This window comes from Nothobranchius furzeri, chromosome 10 (genome assembly GCF_043380555.1).
Source record: "Nothobranchius furzeri strain GRZ-AD chromosome 10, NfurGRZ-RIMD1, whole genome shotgun sequence".
Classification (NCBI taxonomy): Eukaryota; Metazoa; Chordata; class Actinopteri; order Cyprinodontiformes; family Nothobranchiidae; genus Nothobranchius; species Nothobranchius furzeri.
Genome location: NC_091750.1, coordinates 58,156,848 through 58,181,298, shown reverse-complemented (window position 1 = coordinate 58,181,298; position 24,451 = coordinate 58,156,848). Strand labels below are relative to the sequence as shown.

At 38.4% G+C, this 24,451-nt stretch overlaps 1 protein-coding gene across 1 annotated transcript in view; it reads right to left on the bottom strand.

The window, feature by feature from the left end:
- stk32a (serine/threonine kinase 32A) overlaps positions 1-24,451 on the bottom strand; it is an 81,169-nt gene that overhangs the window by 34,190 nt on the left and 22,528 nt on the right. Inside the window, exons 3-5 of the mRNA XM_054730736.2 lie at positions 23,684-23,739; positions 21,259-21,410; positions 10,110-10,283 (exon numbers count right to left, since the gene is read on the bottom strand). Of these exons, the coding sequence (XP_054586711.1) occupies positions 10,110-10,283; positions 21,259-21,410; positions 23,684-23,739 (382 nt within the window). The remainder of the gene's footprint in view (positions 1-10,109; positions 10,284-21,258; positions 21,411-23,683; positions 23,740-24,451) is intronic.

Genomic DNA, 24,451 nt, shown 5'->3' with positions numbered 1-24,451 from the left:
AGATAAAAGATTATAAGGAACTTTTTTCATTAGAAATGAGTGATTTTTATATGGTAAAAGAACAAAACCAGCTGCTCATTCCAACTAGCAGTTTGCCACGTGTTTGTTTCATCATATGATGGTGGTACCGCATCGATTGGTGCTGAGAAGCAGATGGTTCTGCGTCAGCACTCGTCCCAGCAGGTCTATGAGAACGAGATTTCTGATGAGGTGACACCTTCACCATCTGCATGTGTTTAAAACTGTGAGTAAGATTATATAAAGGGTGACAAAACAGTAGAGAATTTGAGAAAATTAATTAATCTAAAATATTCTTTAAAAATAAAACCAACCCAAAGAAGTTAAAAAATAGCTGTTTTAGATTAAATGCCTAAAGTGAGAGAGAGCAATCAAAGTGGACAGCTACGCATGATATATACAGTTCATATCTGAATGGATACATTGATATGCCTTTAACTCTGGATAAGAAGTAAAGTTAAAGAAAAAAGCAGTAAACCAAGAGGGTAGGGCAGCGAGAGGATGAGCAGTAAAAGTCTGTGAGTCTTGTCAGCGAGATGTGACATTGGTCCAAGAAATTGATCCCCTTGGCTTTTCTTTTGGTTGAATGGCCCTACAAGCTATTAGCAGGATCTAATGACCTCATTACAGCCTTCCATCACAGGCAGATGGGAAATTTAACCCCATACCTGGCCATTTGATAGTGAGTTGATACTGGAGCTGGCCAGCTCACCTGAGAACTGAGGGCTTTACACACATGCATTCAAAAACCCTGCAACTGCAAAGCTGCACATCCAGATTGTGGATATGGTTCATTACTATCAACATTAAACACATGGAAAACTACTTACACAAGTCTACTTTTAACAACAGGTTTTATACACACACACACGCGAAATAAATAAATAAATAAATTTATATATATATAATTGTATTTATTAACTTATTAACTTAAATTTTTGGAGGACAAAACCACTTGAGATGAAACATTTCATATACGAGTGGGTCCTCCTACCAAAATAAAATACAAGAAGACCGAGGCACTATAGAACAAAACAAACTCAATCCAAAAATAATTAACAAAAGACAACTGAGATTAATTAATAGATAACTAAAGAAAACTGGACAACAATTAATTAATTAATTAATAACAAACAATCAATAGTTCTTTGAATAAACAAGACATTTTAGGGATGTTCAATAGAAAAGTGGTTATTTGCAACCTAATTTGAATTGTACTAAAGAGCAAAAAAAATCAGGCCAAAAAAAATCCAATATTTGAATTGTTTTTGAATGCATTTAGCAAATTTAGCTACTGTTTTCTTAAAGATATTTTTTGTAAAGGTAAAATAGGCAACAGTTTCTTCATTTGCTTTCAGGCTGATTGTTACATTTTAGTGTCAGACTCTTTAATTTCTCTGCTTTTGAATAAAATCAGAGTTGTTTTTGTCTGTGCCTCTCTAAGAGAAAAGAGATTAGAGGAGCTCTGGAAGTTCTACAATCAGCCCACATCACACTCTCCAAACAAGCACCCAGCACCCAAATGCACAGAACTGCATTGGTGCACGGCTTGTTTTTAGAAGTATGCACAAACTTAGAAAAACACATGTATCAACACCCACCAACCACTCAGGAGTTAGTCAGACAGCAGCTGTGTTTGGTTGTGAACTGAATGTCAATCCCACAGTGACTAACATGTCTAATTCAACAAACTGCTGCAATTTTAAATGAGCCTCTCCTGTTTCTGATGGGGAAAGTAGAAAAGTGTCTGAATGGCACAGGTGAATCATTATATATGCATATCTTCATACACGTCTGTAAATATATTTCAGCAAGTATGGAAGACTTGTAACTGGGGTACGTAAACATATTAAGGTAATTATATTTCCTTTGTTTCCCTCCACTGGTCTCCACAGCAATACAAAGCATTTACACGAGCCATTGACCAATAAATTTACATATCCACATTTAACAGTGTGCACCTCAGGTAGCTTAGCACACTAACCTAGCTTAAACGCTAATTCAACCTGCATTGAATTATTGTCAGTGTGTGAACCTCAAGCTTACTGAAGAAGAGGAGGGAGGAGAACAAAAAGGGATTCATCTTTTGTGTATTGGAGCTAAGTGATTAGTGTAGCATTCAACCTTGCATTCACTGGACTATTGTTTTAGCCCGTTGTAGCATTAGCAGGGGTGTGCTAGCATCACTTTTAATGGATTCCTGATGGTTTTAGATGTTCCCCTGTTTGGACACTTCAAATTTGAATCATACGAGTTATTAGCAGCTCCTGCATAACCTGATAAAGTCTGAGGAAATAAGCAGTTAATGTCTGAACAGGAACATGTCAAAAACATTACTTGTCTGTTAGCGCTACAAGCTATTTGTGTGAGTGTGCACGGTAGAAGGCGTGGCTTTCAGCTCCTTCCACAAGGGGAGGGCGGAGCAGGGGAAAGATCCACCTTTCTTACTCCTGGCCCACATGAGCCTTTACTTGAAATATGCATTCAACTTCCAGTCCGGCCTTTGTTTACATGGCAACCATCAATAGATTATGCAATCTGTTCGCATTAATCCACTTTTTATGAGCTTTTTAGAGACATAAATTATGAGGGACACCAGCTGTCACAGCTCGATCGGGACACCGCTACAATCCCTCTGCCTATACTGCAGTAGAGGGGTGGGACGATTAGAAAATCTGGTCAAAAACTTACAGTAGCCTTTTAGCTACTTTCTTAACCGAGGCAGCAAACAATCTTAGCTCAGAGACTGATCAGTACCTAAATAGTAATTAGTCTTTCTTTCATTTATTTATTTATTCATTCATTTGAAAGACTTATTTACATAAAAGCAAAGTAGAGAGTCAAAGCCTTCTTCATCACCAAGCCTGGAGTTTAGCTTCTACATCAGATGAAATACAAACAACAGGTTTAATAATCATTTTGACACATTTAATAATGTATAATGTTAAAAACGAGCTCTAGTTTAATAATTTGTCTGCTTACTAAAAGCATTGTTCAATTAAGTTATTTTAGGGTCTACAGTCTGTGTATATTAATAATGTTTTTTTTATTTTTTATTTAAGGTTCAGAATGCAGTCAGAGAGTGAAGGACCGGGTCCTCATGCACTCACGTACAGCAAAAGTGGAATTTAAGCACACTCTTAGTCTGAGGTAGCCTAGTGAACTAGACCAAATTCTTGCTTTGTCAAGTTTATCTCTACACATGTATAGGATGGCTTGCCAGGCTACGTCCGAGGTGCATGTTTCAAACGTTGCTCTTGTAGCCACAAATGTACCTTTCTCTGGTTGTTAGTACAACCGTGAACAGCATAACAAGCATCTAAGCTGCAATGTTCAAATGAACTGCTTCAAGAAATGAAACCTCGCCATGCAAACCAGTAGCTATGCACTGCTTCTGGTATCTCATCGGATGTTGCTCGCATCATCGTTTCTACATGAGCCAGCCCAGGAATGAGATGAATAGCCTTTTAAATTTCCAAATAATGTCCCTCAATCCTTAATGATGTCACACTGATTCCAGCTTTAAACTAAAATATGTTCATTCTTTATTCATCAATACATAAAGAACTAGCTTCAAAAAGTTGGGTTTGGCAAGTTTGCACTCTAATACAGCCTGAGTCTGAGTTGGAGGGGGGGAAAAGACTTGAAAGACCTAAAAAACTAAGGGCACAACTCACATCACAATTACCACTGATGAATAATTCACCAAGTCAGAAACATTCAGTGTTAAAAGAAATGTCAGCTCTCTCTACTGTCTCTTCCAGGCTGTGTCTTTTATCTTGTCCTCAACCCTCTTTTTCTGTGGGTCTCTGAATACACACCACTGTCTGCCAAAAGCTCTCGGTCTTTTTCTTGCACACAGAGGCACGTGAGTGTAATACGCGAGTATGCAATTAGCGATCTTTCTGGAGCAGACTCATCTTTGAACAGTCCATCATGTTCAGAGAGCAATCCTCCTCCCATCGTATAAGCTGCTGTTGTGAGTGGGACCGAGCCGTTGGAGATTTCTGACTATGGTAACGCTGAGTTCACCATACCGAGGTGGAAACCGGAGAGCCGGCACCAGCTGGCACTTTAATCTGCATTTATGAAAAAGGAGAATATAATATTCCCCTCCTCTCTCCTTTCTCTCGCCCTCTCTCTTTCCCCTCTGTCCTGGTTCAAGTTTTCTTTTCTTCAGCAGGGAAATAAAACATTAACTCCTGTCATGAATAACGAATATCTCACAACGCTCTTCATTTTGAACAGCTTAGAAAAAAGGAGGCAACATAAGTTACATTTCAAGTGGTGAATATTATTTCTCAGTTTTTAAAAGCCAGTTGTGAGAAAATTCACTTTCTTTCACCTTTCACTTTGTCAAACCAGTAATTTTCAACTATGTTCTCCTTTAACAGTTTTCGAAGGCATCCTGAAGCAACTAAATTATTTGGAGGAGAGCATTACCTGTGCTACTGCCTCAGAATAAGAAAACCCACAATTTCTATGGAAGGAAAACATACTATATGCAGAAAAAAATCAATTAATTTCAACATTGAATAAAGAGCCAGTATCCACACAAAGGCCAGACTGTGACTGTTTACATGTTTGCTAGTGATGTTGGCCCAAACTTTGATGAATTTAGTTGATGAAAGATTTTAATGTAGTCTATAGTAGGATTAGCACTTTAAAAATGCAAACAGGACTTTAAGGATTGGCCTATCCTCCTCACAGCCTGCAGTAGGTGTCAATTGTCAGTTTAAAGATCCACAGCAGTTTTAACCTGGGATAAATGTGATAAATGTGAAACTTCCCATGTAACTGGAGGGAGCTACACCTTGCATTAACCCATTTTTGGAACTTGATATGGCTCCTTCTCACTAAATATTCACATAAAGGGAGAAAAAATGTAAATGGTTAAAAAACAATTATATATATATATATATATATATATATATATATATATATATATATATATATAACTGGGCATTGTGGTGGTGTATAAACAGAGGACAGCCATTGTGGTTGATACCAAGTGATGGCAACATTATGAAAAAGGAACATGAGAAACTAGAGAAGTACTAGGGCCTCAAAGAAGAACTTGAGAAAGCCTGGAGAGCGAAGACATCAGTGGTGCCCGGGGTAATTGGGGCAGTAACTCCCAAACTAGAGGAGCGGCTAAAGCAGATCTTAGGAAAAACATCTGACATCTCAGTCCAGAAAAGTCCAGTTCTAGAAACAGCTAAGCTAATGCACAGAACCCTTGAGCTCCAGGGCCAAACCCTGTAGGGACTTCAAACAAACATGAGAACCTTAAAACTATTCCAAATTCGAATCATTATCCAGAGTACAGATAAAAAAACAGGAAAAAAATGAGTAAGGAAATAAACCTGGCAGTCGTCGGCTTATAAATGGAATAAAACACCATATTTCTGGAATAGTGTTCCAAGTGGCAAAAAATAAAGGGAGACCAAAAGAGGACCAAGAACAGATCCCTGGGGCACCCCCCAGTTGAGATCAGCGGAAGAGAATGAAAAATCTCCCATGCTCAAAAAACAGGAAGGATGTGACTCACCGAAGACCTAAAGCAGTAATGCCCAACCACCACTCCAACTAAATAAAACATTGTGATCCACTGTATTTAATGCTGTGGTCAGGTGCACAGCATATCCATAGTAATTAGCTTTTAATTATAAATATATATTTCATACCTGTTTAAAACCCTCTAAAGAGCAGACTAAGTACTGTGCTCTGTCGTGAGCCCAGACTGGAACACTTCCAGGATTTCATGGTTATCATGTGTACATTACATAGCGTCACTTTTGCGCCATTTGTTTATTGTTTAGGATAAACATTTAATCTAATTGTATTTGTGTATAGTGACAATAAAAGGCATTCTATCTATTCTATAAAACAAAGCATAAAAATAAACAGATGACAGTCAAAAGGAACCTTGCTCACCTGTGTCTTAAAAGCCAAATAATTACTCTCAATAACTGTAATGGACAGAGATGTTCTCCCCAGAATGAACTACAGCATCATACTGACTTGCTAAAAGCATCTACTGACTGACACCATGTAAGTCTTTCCATTACGATGATTCCTCAAGGCACCAAAATGCTCTCGAGGATTAATCCATGGATAATAATTGATGTCAAAGAGGCAGCAATGAGATAAACTTGTGCACAACCATGACAGCTTATATCAAAATACACACACACACACACACACACACACACACACACACACACACACACACACACTCATGCGCGCAGTCATCCCCTGTTGCACACCTTCCAACCTTCTTTCCACTTGTTTAGAGAGACTCATCATGTCTCTGCAGATGTCATCTAATTGAGACTCAAGTCTAATGGTAATAATTCAAACCCTCTGGTGGTGTTTGTGTTAAGACACTGACCAAACACACACACACCACACACACACACACACACACACACACACACACACAAACACACACACACACTAACACACACTCTGTTTACTGGAAAATAATCAGATAAATGACTTTATGGTTTTATGCAGTGGAGTTGAAGTGGCAGCTTGTAGTGTCCTGGAGCTAGGGGACAGTACATAAATACATTTCAGAGTTTTACACCATATCGCCATAACTGATGCTAGTTTAAAAAACATTACGGTAAATGTTGTTACCTGTGGAGCAGAAAGCCAATGGCTCCCCCAAAAAGTGGCCAGTGGTGGTCATGGCCACCCCTAGAAAATTGCTACCAAAAGGATCTATTTGGTGGGCCACCCCAAAAATTTCTTTGACCTCGTCTGGCCACCCCATCAAAATTTTCTGGAGGCGCCCCTGAGAAAGCGTGCAACCTCGGCTTGACTCCTCAGGCTTTGATGGCCCTCCAGCTAATTTTATCGAGAGAATGCAATACTGATTGTAGTTTTTTGGTGCTGTAGTTTCTGGATCTGCTTGGGTCCTGTGTCTGCTGATGACGTCATACTACGGCAATACCGCTCAGCCAAAATGTATTGCATCTCTTTTGATTATGTTCTTTCACGTAAGTTTTTGAAAGAGTTTACCTGTTTTGTTATTAAATTCATGTTTCTTACTACCTAAATGTATTTGAACGCGGTAACATAACTTAAATAAGTCGTACGTCCAGCCAATCATCTAGTGAGGCGCCATTGACAGGTGCAGGACCCCGAGCCGACCAGAAGGAAGCATGGCATCTAATATGGTGTCCCCCAGGGTCTTAGACCCACGCCCTATGTACTTTAGACCCTGTTACGGCTATGTGTTATGAAGCCGCCAACATTTTTCCACAACTGTTAATCATTTTATTCATTTTCAACAACATTTTGATGGATATTTACAGAGATTAAAGTTAAAAATACACATTGTCACTTTAAACATAAAACATTCATAAGTAAGAGATAAGTTACCCCTTCTTTCCACGGGACGTGAAAGGGGCGCATATGAAATCCCTTCGTTCTGGGACACACCCTAAACATTAAGCTTTGCTGCTGCTGGAGAGGAACTCAAACGCAAGCAAGAACGGGGCACAAATCAGGCAACAAATCTTGTCTGGAGCCTTGGAATCCATGTGCTTTTGATTTTAATAAAAGGGTTTTAAATAGAAAAATGTTTGAATTGTTACATAGCCTTGTATCTAGACTCGTCTTTCATTGTGGAATGAACAAAATCTCTTCTAGGTTCTAAATTCCCAAAGCTTAAATCTGTCACTTTTATCACTCACGGAAAACAAAAATGAGCTGAATAACTGTTTACCACGGCTTGTGTTGTCTGTAAAGGATGAGTGACGCAGAGCCCAATGAAAATAGTCAAAGAGGAGGATTACAACCCTGCACACTTTGTCACTCCCAAATGTCTAGACACTGTTTTTAGAAAATTACAAAATGAGATGAACACAGTTCTCCCTAATCCAATGGTAATTAAAGATGTCACCATCAGATAAGCCAATCTGACCGTTTCGAATGTCGTGGTTGCCTAAAAACAGATTTTCTGCATTTATTTGTTACTGAAACTGTTATGCAAGGCAATTATTGATTTGTTTGGGGAACATTTTAAAATACTTTTCTGACTATTGTGTCTTCCTCTCAGAACAATGTTCATTATTCTGCACAAGGTTCCATTGAATTACTGTACTCCTCTAATCATCATGAGTTTGGCTGTGTTATAATGTTTTTCGCCTTGGTAACTTTGGGCATCATCCTGCTAAAACGTTGCTAATGATGCACATGATGCACACTTTTTGAATTCAAAATTGTCATGTTGACATGAATAAGCACATTTTTAACTATAAAGGCATATGCATGCGCAAACAGAATCACTCTTTGAATGTTTTGCATGCATTTTCTTGCCATCCTAATGTTTTCCCGTCCACATCTAGGAGTGGAACTGATTTATTCCATTTCCATAGAGATGAGCAGTGAGTTACTTTTGTTTGCTCTTCCAATTTGATGCTAATGAATGCAGATTGAAAAGATGTCAGTGCATTCTTAAAAAACCTTCCTAACACCTGTGCAGTGGCACAACTCTGAAAGGTCCATGAATAAACAAATGAATACACTGCCTTATTAATTTGTCTCCCTCCCCGTCTTGTGGAGGTTTAGGAGCATGGATGGGAGCAAGAAGACTACTTCATGTTAAATTGTGTAATTTATCAGTGGGTGTTGATAAATTATTATTCCTTGTTGAAGTGATGTTTTCTACTCCTCATGATTTCAGAAGGCCTGAGTTTCTATGATTACCTCTTTGCTCAGACTCCAGAGTGGAGGAGGAAGTCCAAAGGCTAATTCACATATAAAGGGTGTTTTAAATGGGTGTTTGACAATTTTCAATGTCATCTGGACTTTTAATTTACTCAAGGAGATGGAATCTAACAAAATTCTCCCTTAAGAAAATAAAACTACTTAATTTTTGTCTTGTGCATTTCACCAGACAGATTTAAAATGTATTTTATCACCATTTCGGTAATGCTTTACAATTTTAAGCACTAGCAGACACACCCTTGGGCCTTTTGTTCTAACCTTAAGGACATTTACTAGGTAATATCGAGCATGTTAATAAAGGGATCCTTAGTATAACAATGCTTATTAATGCACTAAGTAACATTAATAAAATGACTCCTACTGTGAAGTGTTACCACCATAAAGGCAAATATTTGGAAAAGCTCATGCAAATAAGTAAATAAATTAATGAAAATCAGGCTTCCTACAGTTTATTATTTCATACATGCACCAAAACTCAAACCTTTTCTTTTTTGTCTATTGGGTTTCTTGTTGCCATTGAATTAATATTTGTTTTCACTATTTGCACACGACCAAGCTCTCATTGATTTTCATGTGCAAAGCACATTTTTCTTTAAAACAGGAAGTGAAATGTCTTTATAACTTACAATGACCCCAACAGAAGCGTGAAAACCAGACCCTTCTGCCCCGTCCGGTTCGAGAATGTCTTTCAATAACACCTCTACACTTTTCACAATGAATGATTGTTTTAGACTCTTATTGAAACAAATTAGTTGTTTTATGCTGTTGCTGCTGATGAACTCTGATTCCCTACCCAAAGTCTTTTTCAATGAAGTCAAGTCACCAGAAAACATAATAAGGGGATCATTAATCTACAGTTGAAAGTATTTGTCATGACCTGTAATTTCAATAAATGAAGTCTTTTATAAATTTGAATAATGACAAAAAACCTGATAAAAGGCTTCAGATTACTCACAATAGAGCAGAAAAACATTTTTAGATTGAAACAGATTTGTCTCGAGTAATGACGGTTGGGTTTTTTAACATTTTGCTTTCTCATTGACTTTAATGTATTCTGGCAGCACATTTTAACAACTTAGGATAATAATGTTTGGCAGTACCCGGCTTTTCTTGGACCTGTGAGTCAGTGACTTCTCTACAGCTGCAAGTATATCTGCTAAAAAGCACTTAATGTACATTAGATAAATTAAACGGGGGCATAAACATCAGCATCTGGCCTAAGTGTTTTGATGTGGACACGATATTATGTTTATCGTCAACCCCTTAGCACAAACCTGGAACCGTCATGTTAGAAAAAAAAACAAACAAATCTATATCTAGAGAGAAAACTGACAGATGGGCGCTCTCACCGGTGTATGATGTGCTTACAGCGGAGGTATCCCAGAGCCAGAGCTAACTCACATATGTAGAGCTTCACAGTGCTCTCTGTAAAGTGCACGTTCTGCTGGAGGTGATACCGCAAGTCTCCACCCAGGAGCAAGTCCACCACCATAAACATGTCCTCCTCGTCCTGGAATGAATACCTGCATAAAAAAATTGAGTAAATAAAAAGAAGAATGTGTTTAAAGGTGTGGTAAAGGTGTACTCCTGTGTCCTGATATTTGGACATCTCTTCTCGGATTGGATAACAGCAACGTGACTCTACTACTGATTTATCTCCACAAATAACTCAAGCCTGGATGAGCTTCTGCTGTGTGGTGAAGTTGCTAATGCTAACGATTAGCTTATAATAGTCGGCACATTCTCTGTTTCCAGGATGCTTAAACCAACAACAGCCTTTCCCATCGTGACTCAAGATGGGTGAGTCCATGAATGTAAAGTGACAGTGTGTGTAGATCTGTCAGGCTTTTCAAATCCTAGAGTTTCACCATCAGAAACACATTTGAAAGGTGCAAGGAGAAAAAACATTCAGTCCAGATGAAGGCAACAGAAACTTAGATTGACAAACACAATGAACATGCATTTGTTTATAAGTTTTACCTCCGTACACGGATTTATTTAACTGAATGAATCAGCTCTGATTCCTGCGTCTAACAGCAACAACTAAGAAATGAAAAGGCCAGAAGCTAAACTAAATACACAAGTCAGCCTTGAGCTACTCAGACCAACCACGTCATTGCAAAGCTTTGGTACAAAAGGAAATTGTTCATTAAAATTACTGATGAGTATTTCAACAAGAGTTTCTAAGAGACCAACTCTACAAGCCTGACGCGAGTAACGGCTAAGGAATTAATCGTTTGTCTTTGTCTCCGACGTTAACATGGTAAGAAATGCCTTGATTATGTAAAAGAAGTAGACGTTAAACTGAGCACACGTCTTTGCTTTCAGTCTATTTAACATCATTTTATATCTGCCAGTCAGTTTCAGTTTCAGGGTCCCACATTGGCAGGAAAAGAAAACGTTGTCTGCAGTTTTCAAAAAAAACTGAGGGATTAATCAGATCAGTGCTGTGTTGGCCTTTAAGTCAAATAAGGTAAGGCTGCACATGAAGCATAATCTCTATGTGATCACATTAGCGATTAAAAGGATGTTTTTTTTTTTTTTGTAGAAGAGCACAATTTTGTTGGGCATGTTAATGTCTGTCCCATCAATGAAAGTTGATTACTGTGCAAAATCCTGAATCAAGCAAACTCGTCTACTTACAAATTCAAAGTTAAGGACTTGGACTCGACTTGATGGTCTTTGACTTGGACTTGACTCGAGACTTGACTGGAAAAACTTGTGACTTACTTGTGACTTGCAAAGCAGTGACTTGGTCACACCTCTGCTGAGAAGCAATAAGTTCTTTAATAAAAAATAACAAATAACGGCTGTTTACTCAAATGCTACAATGGAACATATTACTCCAAATATGGGAGGCTCGCTATGTATTGTTTCTCCCTCTTAATAATCCTAACCTATTAGTTCCTTAATTATGAGACCACGCTTCTTGTTAATTCGTCTTTAGGCCAATGCTTTCTGACCTGTGAGGAATAAGGCACAACAAGTAAGGAAAGAGAGCAGTTCAATGGCACTTTTCTGAAAGTTTAAGCTATTACACTCCAACTGAGCAAAGGAGGTTTGAACTTAGCAAATAGGAGTTTGTTAAAACTAGAGTACTTCTGCAAATGAGTCTCAATCAACATGTATCTGAGGATGAGTGCAATGTTTTTACAGCCTCCCAGTGTGATGGAGCAGAAGTATTCCACTCAGCTTTGATTAGACGCTGGAAACCGTCTCCGTGCACTAAACAGATAAGTTCGGAAAGTAGTGTGTTTTAAACTCAAGTCGTGAAATGCTCCAGATAAATTCTTGTGACATCCACATGCTAATCCTGACAGAATCAACCATTTCCTGCTATTACATTTGCTTTGGCCTAATCCTCAAAGGTTTGGGTAACCATCAACAACGTATTTATTGATTGGGGTTTGCTTGTAAAAAAATAAAAAAAATAAAAAATAAAAAAAGATGTGCCTTATTCTATGAAATAAAGTAACCTGTAAATTTGATTATTTAGGCTGTGCATGCTGATAAAATAAATCATCATACAACTTCATTTAAAATTTTTGGATAGTCTTGTCATATTTGGAATTGCAAGCATGGTCTTTTATTCTCATGTCTTGGGAAAGAGTCACACTTCCAAAGTCTAAACTCAAACGAGTCTTCTGGTGCTGTTCTAGGCCAATGAAAGGAGATGGCAGAATTACAGCAAAACGCACCGGTATTATCTGATGTGAGTGGAAAATCTTAAATAAATGTGACTTTAAACTTGACCAAATTCGTCCAGAAATGTTTCTTCTCGGGGTTAATGGGATTTCTAGAATAGTCTTTTTGAAAACCTGCATTAACGTGTGTGCACTGTGAGCAGGTGATGCCAACTTCAATAGAAAATGAAACATAACAGAATAATTAATTAATGAGGACACAAATAAGTTGAAACACAAACATTGGGATGGAGCTGTTTTGCAGGCAGGGTTTAGTTTCTATTCATCAAGCCACCATGTTATTGAACAGCACACGTGCAAAACCAGTTTAATTGAGTAGAAAACCAGCGCTCACGCTTGGTTGCAGATTTCATGTTTTCTGTCCCACTAGTCTTCCATCAACAAGCCAAAGTTATAAAACCAGAAGGCTTCTCTGTCATTACTGCTGTTAAAAAGTTGAGAGAAAACAAGGCAGACAGACTTGTTGATGGTAATCTTTTCACACTCTTTTCACACTGGGATGGGTGTGCTTAAAACAACAGAGTTTTTAGGAAATATAATAATTTTCATTTAAAAAACTCTTTCTAACTGCTAAATCTAATCACACTCCCTTTCTTCTAGTTTGCACCTTTTGTTAATTAAAAACCATTATAGTGTTTAATTAATTTTCCTCACAGTGTATCTGGATTTTATGGGGGTATTTAATATTCAAAAAGCTTAATTTAGGTACTTCTTGTTATCTGCCAAGAGGGACTTTTACATTTTATTTATTTTTTTATTTTTTTATTTTTTGGGTGGGCTGTCTCTTTTAGTAACAGCTGTAAACAAAATAATAAAGAAAATTTGAAATGCAACATAAGCTAATGGAGAATTGCTTTGTCAAATCCACCTGCCTTTATTGTATTTTGCTGTGATGAGCTTAGTAAAACAAGAAAGAATATATTTAACATCTATTGGCAGCTGCTGCTTGACGGCCCAGAAAACTTTCCGAGTAGACAGCAGCAGTTAGGCAGCAGATCTGTGTCAGTATATTATGTTGAAATGGTGCAGACGTTTCATTAGCTGTCCTGGCATCGAGACTGGTCCCTCTGTGGTGTGCTGGTTCACTCCCTGATTCAGTCTCTCTGGTCCCGTAGCTGCATATACCCTCTTCTTTTCACTATTTTTTTCCCCTTTAATGTCTGCCTCTGCTCTTCCTCACGTGCATTTCAATGTGACCTCTTCTTAGCCTCCAGGTGCTCTCAGTCTCATGGGAGAGCATCCTGAATAAGGAGCTTTTAGATGCAGAGGCACCCCAGGCCACCGTGGTAATGGATGTCTGAAGGAACCACAGGGGCTTGCAGGCTAATGGTAACGTGTCCCAAAAGGTGTTACTTTTCTCCTGTCAGAGGCAACAGTTACGTCTGGTGAAGTTACATGGATGGGTGGGGAAAAAAACTGAGGATGCACAATTGGATTGGGTTTCTGTCTTTTATTAGAGGAAAATTCCTGATTGGTGCAGATTAGAAATGTATTCTAACAAGACAATAAGACATTTACTGTCAAAGAAGAAAATAATTGTTTTATGCAGGAACAGTTATACAAAGTGATATGCAGATGTGTTTGACCTGTGGGAAGCAACTTAAGTACCAAAATAAATCTCAAATGAGGAGAACATGCTAAAATCTAGTTCAAACCCATCCGTTTTGACAATCTTAAAGACATGCACAATGATCATACCCACACTAAAGATAATCTTATCAGATACTCCTACCATGTGTGGTGTGATAACAGCTCTATGGTACGCTCAGAAGGACATCAGGACCACTCTGGTCATAAATCTGGGTTTTGAAACATGTTGGATTGTCTTGGTCTTCTATCTGGGAAAAACAAACTTGTTACCTGTTAAAAATGATGTTAAATGTGACATGGTGGGGGGTATGAATGGATCTCTACAAGGACTCGTCTCTTATCATTCACTTAGAAGAGCCATTCAAATGATTCAGTTTGTTCCAGAACATCTCAAATTAGGAACCTAAATCAAAATTGGAACACAACTTTGATTATATCGCACAATACTTTATAGGACTTTTCACAGAGGTTTGGTACATGTAAATTCATTATTAATCTAAAAGGAAGATTTTCTAAAAGTATGTCTCCCAATGTCAACAGCCCAGTGAGAAACTGGTTTAAACTAGCCTGACAAGCCATTCTATATGTATAAATATTTTTTCTGGCCAGGGCTCATATAGAACTCTGTCCTGGGACAGTCTCTGTCTCTGCATACAATTGGACAATGCTAGGACTAATCTGAGCAACAAAACAATGTCAAGCATTGTTTTAAATAGGTTATTTAATTCAGGTCTTAAGAACGACCCCCTCCCTCCCTCCCTCCCCCCGTGCTAATTTATACTTTGTCTGCGTTGGTACAGAGACATGCAACGCCATTACGCCTCAGCACAAGTGCTTCCTGATGAGCTTGCAGAGGCTGACAGCTTTTTAACTATCCGTCAAAAGTGACAGAAACCTCAAGCTTGTGATTGATCAGGACACCACTTCCTTTAAACTCATCAACAGCACCACCATCACTCTCTCAAAAATAAAAAAGATGTTTAGCAGCAAACACAGAACAGATTGAAGAACGCCTCATAGAAAAAGTCAAAAAAAAAGGAATGTTTATTCACCTGTGACTGAAGGAGTACAAAGACATGCAGCAACAGATGGAATTGACGAGAAACGTGGGGAGGCTGCGCAGTGGCGCAGTGGTTTGAGCTGTTGCCTTGTAGCAAGAAGGTCATGGGTTTGCTTCCCGGCCTGGGATCTTTCTGCATGGAGTTTGCATGTTCTCCCTGTGCATGCGTGGGTTCTCTCCGGGATCTCCGGCTTCCTCCCACAGTCCAAAAACATGGCTCTTAGGTTGATTGGTCTGTCCAAATTGTCCTTAGGTGTGAGTGTGTGTGTGTGTGTGTGTGTGTGATTGTTTGCCCTGTGTGTTTCTGTGTTGCCCTGCGATGGACTGGCTCTCTGTCCAGGGTGTACCCCGCCTGATTGCCCGTTGACCGCTGGAGATAGGCACCAGCCCCCTCGCGACCCTACGTGGACAAAGCGGGTTCAGAAAATGGATGGATGGAGAAACGTGGGTTTAGAGGTGCTGATCGCATGAAGAGGTGGAGGAGAATGAGGGACAAATTTGTCCATGTTAAAAAGTCTCTGAAATACATAGAAAATATATATAAATACACTATTTTGGACCAGATACATGATTTTAATGGTGGATGGGTACCCAAGAATAGGGCTATGCCCTGTGTTGTCTTGGCGGGGAATTGCTTTGCAACACTCCCCAGGAAAAAAAAACAAACAAACATCGCCAACAATGTGTGTGTGACTCTAATACTCTAGTTGACAGAGAAGTATAAATTAAGTTTAAGCTTACGGAGGTGAAATGCTCTGCGTCCCTATCCACCAGCCCCCTCTCCTCAGCAGACGGGGGCTAGACGGTGTCTCCCATCCCACCTCCACCCACCACACTCTCATGCATGGAAAAGATCAAAAGTTGGACGCCCTGCTTGAGTATCTCTATCTGCTCATGCTTTAAAAAGAAGCCCATGTCTAAATCGTCCAAAGTTGATCCCAGCTGAGCCAACGCCATCTTTGTAGTTTTTCTCCATCGCTGCTCTGGTGCTAAACCTGCCTAATTTCTCTCTACAAACATAGAGCACTGTGATTGGTCAGACCTAAAACTGATCAGGCCAATGGTAGACCTGCTGAGGCTACAATGGAGCATGGCTAGACAGACCTGCAAAGCAAAATATCTTGCTATTTCTATAGTTTGTCTAGGCTGGGTTTAGACCTCTGTCTGATTAAGGTGAAATTCTTCTCAACTAATGTCCAAACTTTTAATCACATAAAGAATAATGAAAAGAAACACATGACTGCATCTCAGAGATAAGTATTAAGTATGGTGTACTGCATCAATAAACATCAATTCTACCAATGCCTTCACATAAAACACTCCCACTGCCACAACACCTTGCTGAAATGGTCTCAGCCAGCCAACCATGCAGACTGTCACATGTTGGATTGATGCAGACAGCCTTCAGACCTTCCTCTCACCCTGTCACCCAACACCTCCCTTAGATTGGCAGCTCCCATCAGTTGGTGTTCAATGCAGCACACTCTTGCCCTCAATTGCACAAACAGATGCATAAATAGAATGCCATGATAGCAATCCATGAGCTTTAAATCTTTAACTTTTTAATTACTTTCAGCAAACACTAAATTATTTTCCTTCCACCATTGTAGTTTAGCACCAACAGTACTTGATTTACCTTTTGTTTTACCCTTCCAGGTTCTCATTCCATCTTGCATTTCACAGGTCACCTTGACATTAAGCCAAACGTCTGACATGCTGACAAACTGCTTTCAAGCGTTCGGCAAATTCTGCAGTGTTAAAAGTAAAATGAGGCCTCATTACTGCTTGCAGCACTTGTGATATTAGAGTCCAGAGTTAGCTCATCCTTGCTCAAACTATTCAGTAAAAACGTGCAGGGACTTCAGAATATAGCACGTGGGCTTCACTGAACCTTTTATGTATAAGGGCTCTTGGGGATCCTTAAAGGCTTTCTTTTGTCAAACAACATGGTGTCATTGTTTGGGTTTCTGAAAAACAGAGAAAACGAAGGAAGATTTCTTTTTGCACAAAGATGAGATCCACTAATGGGATTACATAAGGATTTTGACAAAAGAGGGACTTCCTGAAGCAAGTGAAGCATTTATGGCACAAAGTTTTAGATTTAATGCAGCCATGTTTTAAAAATAGGTTTTTACATCATAACTCAGCATAAAGATCTAAGATTTTACAGAATCAAGAGTATTTAAAGTGACAATGTGTATTTTTTACCTTTAATCTCTGGAAATCTCCATCAAAATGTTGTTGAATGAATTAAATGATGCCCAGTTGATGAAACATATTAGCGGCTTTGTAACAGACAGCCTTAGAAATCAGGTCTAAAACAGGGGAACCCCCAGAACATTATGATAAGTGTGGCCAGACAGGGTGGCACACCAAACTGGACCTTGTGGATCACTGCATTGCCCCTTTATTTGTTTCTTATGAAAAAAAACTTATATATATATATATATATATATAAATTTCCAAAAGATTTTACTCAAATTTGAGAAAAACAAACATTTCAGAAAAATACATTTCAGTTATTTGAAATGTTATTTCAACATCTATTTTTGAATGTTCTTGTCATTTCACTGGAGGTTGAACGATCTGATGCAGTACACGTTTAAAAATTGAGCTCCGAGGGATTTTGACCACAATGGCCATCCGTTGGTAATGTCTTACTCAAACACAAAAATACCACTGTGCTCGCAACAATTTCTGTATGTACTGCCCCTTATCACTAGGAAAAAATTATGTCACTTTAAACTTTGCTGAAAGAATTAGTGCCTGATTAAAACGAGCCATATGTTTGCAGTTTGTTTCATTGATGTTTTGTTGACAGCTAGTTTTAATATGAAGAGATTTTCTCGGATGAAACAAAAATGTAAACAGTTATGTTTCTGGGTGTAATAATTACAATAGAAAATTCTGCATAAATAGCCTTCTTATGCAGTATTGACTTAGAGCTTTATTTAAAAAAATAAGTTGCACCGACTGCTGTGACGTGTTGGAGCTGTATAAAGCCAGATGTCAATAGGGAAACTATGTGCTAGAGGCAATAAAATAAGTGTTTAATTTCTACACAATATAACACTTAAACTATCCATTACTTTATTTTTGTTTTTTTGTTGTTGTTTTTTTTTTACCTGACATGTTTTGACAAATGCCTCTAGTCATCATCAGAGTTCGACGTTGTTGGCATCACTTCCGTTTCTCCTACTACTAAATCCTACTTACTATTTTTATACTAAACTGTGTAAAAAAAGGAACAAAGTAATGGACTACGAAAGTAAACACAGAATGAATGTGCAAAATAACACTTCAACTAGACCGAAATAATCCCTTAAAGTGAACATTTCCTCATTTTTTTGATTAACTTAATAATGTACTGTTATGTTTCCGTACTTTCATTCAACGGGTTGCACAGTTTTACTCAAGCATAAGTCGTGATTTGGTTGAATTTGAAAATCATCTTTAGAGGCAAATTCCCATCAGGTTGCTCTCCAATCCAATAAATCCACCACTAATCGTTTTTTTTTTCCAAGTAAAAGGACTTTAGTTTCATAGAAAGTCCAAATATGCAACTTTGAGAACAGAAAAGGATTTCAGGGTTTTAAGATGCCAAGCAAGAGGATCGTGTTTTGTGTAAAAACAAACTAAGAACACCAAGAAGAATTAATCAATTTGGATGTTAATTTAATTTAAGTGTTTTGCTGTTATTTATTTCAAAGCAGCACCAATTCTCAGCAGGACATGTTGGAGTTTTTCCTCTGTCAGCACCACATAAATAAAGATGTCATTTCAAACATTGTAATTCTTTAAAATCATCATTTTCTGTAAAAGATTCCCATAATATAGAAATAACTTGTTTAAAACGTTTTATTTCCCATCATTACAGTGCTATTTTACTGATTTGCTCCATGCTCACAGCACACACATCTGAGGTCATACCCTGTAACAACCAGTGGAAAACGCAGAGACAGCCAGAGGAGGAAACGGAAGCGGAGCAGGTGGCGAACGATTGAAAAAGGGGGTAAAAAAACAAGGTGAGCGCAGAGGAGAGAATAAAAGAGATTTTAGGGGAAAGTTTACACTTCACTTCCTTGCAGGTGGTCTTCCCACATCACTATGACCTTGAGATCTTATAACTAGCTCAACGAAACAGATGGATGGAGGGGGGGGGGGGGGGGGGGGTTGAGTGGGCACAGAGCTGACCCAGCACATCTCTGGAGAAACACCTCACACACACACACACACACACACACACACACACACACACACACACACACACACACACACACACACACTTTATTGGCTAACACAGCATGCAATCAAGCAAGAAAGCTAGCACTACAGTTTTCTGCCACGACTCATCTGTGAGGAGAGAGATAGTAAAGAGAATCCCCAAAACAGACGTGTGTTTAAAATGTATGACTGCACTTTGCTTTAAAATTGAAATGACAGATTGTCAAAAGTTGTGTCCAAGCATCTTTGTCTCTGAGCAGCCTTTCTCACCTCTGTGCTTCTCCTCCTGGCAGAATACTTAAGTGGCTATGTCTCACTGTAGAGTAGAAGTGCTCATCAAGAATTAATGATGCCTTTCAGATGAAAGCTTAACAAGTCTTACTTATTGGACACCTTAAAAGAAGGCATTTGTGACTCGGTAAACTCTGGCGTACCGGCGATGACGATAAAGGGCAACTGGCATCTGATGAGCCATCTTTGATCGGCACTCGCAGGTTTAATAAGCTGTTGAGGGGAAGACTCCCTCAGCTCTGGATTCAACGAGAAGCTGCCGAGAGGAGAAAGTAACACCTATAAAAGCCTGGTTCAGTGAGCAAACTGAATTTTCCATTTAGCAACTTCAAAGAGTGAGATGGACATGGATGGTGACTTTCTCAGTGGTCAACATCCTTCTGGACATTTCTACAACCTCAGTGATTAAATGGAAAAGTGCCAGTCAACATAAAACTAGAAAGGGTGAAAGAGTGCACTGCCACATTGATCAGACTCTTCTTGTGTGTTAAAATCCAATCTAGTAGCACTCTTAATGCCACAAAGTGAGCATACACTTATTGTTATTGTTATTATTATTATTATTATTATATCAACAAATCTCCTCTGGTCTCTAGTATAAAATAGCTCTAATGCTCCTTTTTCAGGAAGTAGAAGTTAGCCGGAGGAGTGGTGGGACGGAAAAGGATAGGATTTTAAGTCTTACTCATTAAAATTACGATAAGCAAATGTCTTGCTTCTGATTGCCTAACAGCCGAGCGACTCTTCCTCTGCCTCCATTCACTCTTGTTTCCTCTTGGGTAAAACGTGCAAAGTTGATGTTTTATCACCACAAATAACACAAGCCTGAACCTGTTTTGTTGTTGAGTAAGGGCTTCCAAACTTAGAAGTTTTCCACGCAGCCTTTTCTGTCCGTGGGGTGGCGGGGTGCAGAGATTAGGCATGGATTAGGCACGACCTAGAGATATATGATATAAAATAAAATGCCATAGAAGTTATTTCTATTCTTACTTGGATTAAGTGATTGCTCTTTAAATTAATTTGTATTATTATATTGAAGAACTAGCTCTGTGCTTGATTTATCTTATAGTGTTGGTCAATCATGCTTAATGTATTGATTAAAGAGTACACCTTTAAAGTTGTTCTGCCAAACAACAAACATTTAGATATTTTGGACTTTTTGTTTAGTGGTAAATGTGATTAAATACGAAACCCTGCAGTGGACCTCCTCCTCAGCTCTCCATAGAGTGCTCCCTTCTTTGCCACCCCACTACCCCTTGTCACTGCTACACAGAAGCTGCAGCAACTAAAATAAAGTGTTTTCTTCAGTGTATCCTAAGGATCCACATGATTGTTATACAACAAAATTATTCCTATCTTCATATTATCTGATACTGCAAGAAATCTTCTCACTTGTGAACTTTATTTGTTTTGTTCCATCTGCTTGGAGCTAACCAATGCTACGTGCTACAGAGGGATGTGGTACCCGATCAAAAATAGTTTCTATTTCATCTCCACATGCTGCCAGCTCAGTGTTTTGCCATTGTAACTAAATTGTGTCTTTTGCAACATGATAAAAAACAAAAACAGTATGTTGCTTCACATCTGTTAGAACTAATAGAAAACGTGAATTAAAGCTTGCTGCCTTACCAGAAATTAACCAGGAAAGGATGCTCGAGGTTCTGCATGATCTGCATCTCCTTCAGGACATTCCTCACTTCATTCCGTTCCACACATTTGAGCTTGTTCATGTACTTCATTGCATACATCTTCTTGGTATCTTTCTTCTGCACTATGCAGACCTGCAAAGATAAGGAGGATGAATTCCTTGCTGCTGTTCTTTGGGTTTTATCTGCTAAATCTTTTGAAACTCTGGTCGACGATATGGTGGAGCTTAGTTTCAGTCTCTGTTTTACTGAAGCATGCCTTAAACTTAATAGGACAACTCTTTACAACGAGGTGCGGACTTGAGTCACATGACTCTAGTCAGACTTGAGTCATTATTTTAATGACTTCTGACTTGACTTGATAAAATCTATAAAGACTTATGACTTGACTCAGACTTGAATCGACTTGCTTCTGTTGACTTGATGATGACTTGAGCATATCTGATATTTTAGCACAAAAGTGGCACACATGGAGAAAAATCATGAATCATTCTTGGTTCTGGGTTTGATGTACCGCTAAATGCAGCAGCACTTTGTTTATAATCAGTTTCAGTTGCACTTCCTGCTTGTTTAAGCAAATAAATGAAGCTTTAAGAAGCTTTATTTCTGGGATTTATTTATTATCATTGTCATTAAATAGAAGTTTGACAGATGACTTGATCATGACTTGAAAATTCAAAGTTAAGGACTTGGACTTCCACATCATTGGCTTTGGACTCGACTTGGACTTGGTTGTCTTTGACTTGGACTTGACTCGAGACTTCACTGGAAAGACTTGTGACTTACTTGTGACTTGCAAAGCAGTGACTTGGTCACACCTCTGCTTTACAATATATGTGATTACTGTTAGAGCTCCAACGTAAAGGGATAACTATTAGGATGTTTTTTTAATAAGAACACATTTAAGTTAACAGCAAATTACTTTAATAATGTCAATATCTTGTGAGATTAAAATTTTCAACAAACCTAACTTGCATTTTCACCAAACACTGGTAGCTTTTAAAACACAATATTGCAAAAATAGTTATTTCATTACTGATTGTTTTTAAATGAAAACATTTTTGTCACATGAGCTCGGTGAGTGAGTGTTTGTAACATCCCTGCAATAACTAGAACAATTAAAGAAGCAAAATATGTATCTTCAATCTGTGTGATCGCAAATTGAGTCATCTCTTAAGATGTCTAATATTCCGCACTGACGTGTATTTTTGCATTGCTAAAACGAGAAAGTCTACTTGCAGTCCATCAGGTTGTTTGTGCACGGCAGTCTGGATATGATGGATGTGGGGACAGCAGAAGATAAAACACCAGGCGGATTCCAGCCTGTTGCCTCTGGCTTTATACATCAAAAATGACACAAACATCAGTTTTACATTTTGACGTGTATGATTTCAATGTGCTCATCTGTAATTTACTCCATTTGTTAGCAGTCGTTCTTGTCTGTGCTGCAAGCATCAATAAGCCAATGATTACTGCTATCTAAGAGAGTGATCTGTGGACCAGCTGGCACAATTAATCAACCAGGCCCTGATCCCATCACTCCTTGATTTGAACAGCTTGCCTTCGACTGTGATCAGACTGCTTAACTGTTGTTGGACAGATCTATGGGAGGATGTATGTGCACTCCTATATGGGCTTAAAATACCTATAAGTGCAGATTTTAGTCACTTTTGTGGTTTGTTTCTTTTGTGTTGTTGGCTGTTCTTGAGTAAACTAGCAAAACTAAAGCAGAAGGTATATAATAATGTTTTAAAACCAGACTGAGGGTGGGCTAATGTGCGGTGCCAGATAGAAAAAGAAAACTTGAAGTTTACAGATTAATCTGTTTGTGTGTGCAAAAGGACAAACATGCATTTTTTTATTTTCATAATTTAAAATTTAGTCAAATCTAAACCATCATCTTATATATTTGATTTTGATAGTTTGACCCAGAAATGGATAAAGTACAAAATAATATAAAAAAAAACCTGAATGCATAATCTGTATTAAAAAAATGTCACTACAAATTTTGGAAAGAGAAAGAAAAATGTCAGATTTATTCATCTGTTTTATGACAAATTAAATGAATGATACCAAAATAACAAAGTGGTTGTTTAAATTCCAGATTTGTGAGCTAAAAAGACAAATGGAAAAAAAAGTACTAAATAAAATAAAAACTATGACAAAAAAAATGTTTGAAATACATTTAGGAGTTGTGTTTGACAATATTTTATTGAAACAAATCTGCAAAAAATGTAACCTGACTACTATTTGATGGTTTCTAGTTGAGTCATTTCTCAGATCTCGTACCTTCATTTATCATATTGTTAGCATCACTGTAGTGATTCACACCTGTCGTGCAATTTTGTGATTTATAAATTAACAAACTATGGAAAAGAAAACAAATGTAAACACAAAATTGAACTTACCTTTCCAAAGCTCCCTTTTCCTATTGCCCTCAAGATTTGGAAATGGTCAAAATTGACTGTAGGTGGAAAAAAGAAGAAAACGTGTTACTCTGAGGCTAAACATGGAGTTACATTGAGCATAAGTCACTGGCGTTGACAAATGGAGATGCTACACCAACAATTTCTCTCATTCAGGTCATAAGATAGCCTGGCAAGCCTGAATAAAGCCTGAATAAATGTATTATTTAGTCTGGCCACGCTCCATTGACGGCTCTCGGTTGTGGGGCGGGTTCTACCGTTGTCTTTCAAATGATCTCCGCATTCCACTGGACAATGAATGTGACATACTCTTGTTTCACTCTGTTGCATCATCCCACCCACCAGGCATATAGAGTGCCCTGATTGGCCCACAAAGTGGATAAAACTCTGTGATTTGTTCACTAAACAGATAGAGCACTATGATTGGTCCACCATTATGAACCAATCACAGTTCTTTATGTGTTTGAAACCCCTCTAGAGAGCTGTGATTGGCTAGCCAGAGTTCTGGTAGGAGCTGCGGAGGTTCCAATGGAGCATGCCTAGACCAATCTTTGCAAAGCAAGAATTTGGTCTAGTTCACTAGGCTAGTCATAAGAGGGAAAGTAATTCAGTAAAGTTTTTAAGTAATAGAAAAACTTTTCCCTCTCTAAGCACGTATGGTTTAGGTGTAGGTTTCCAGGGCAACAAGAGGTCAGTGACATTTTTTAGAAGACTGAAGAAGAAAAATCAGCTCAATGATGCCCAAAATGA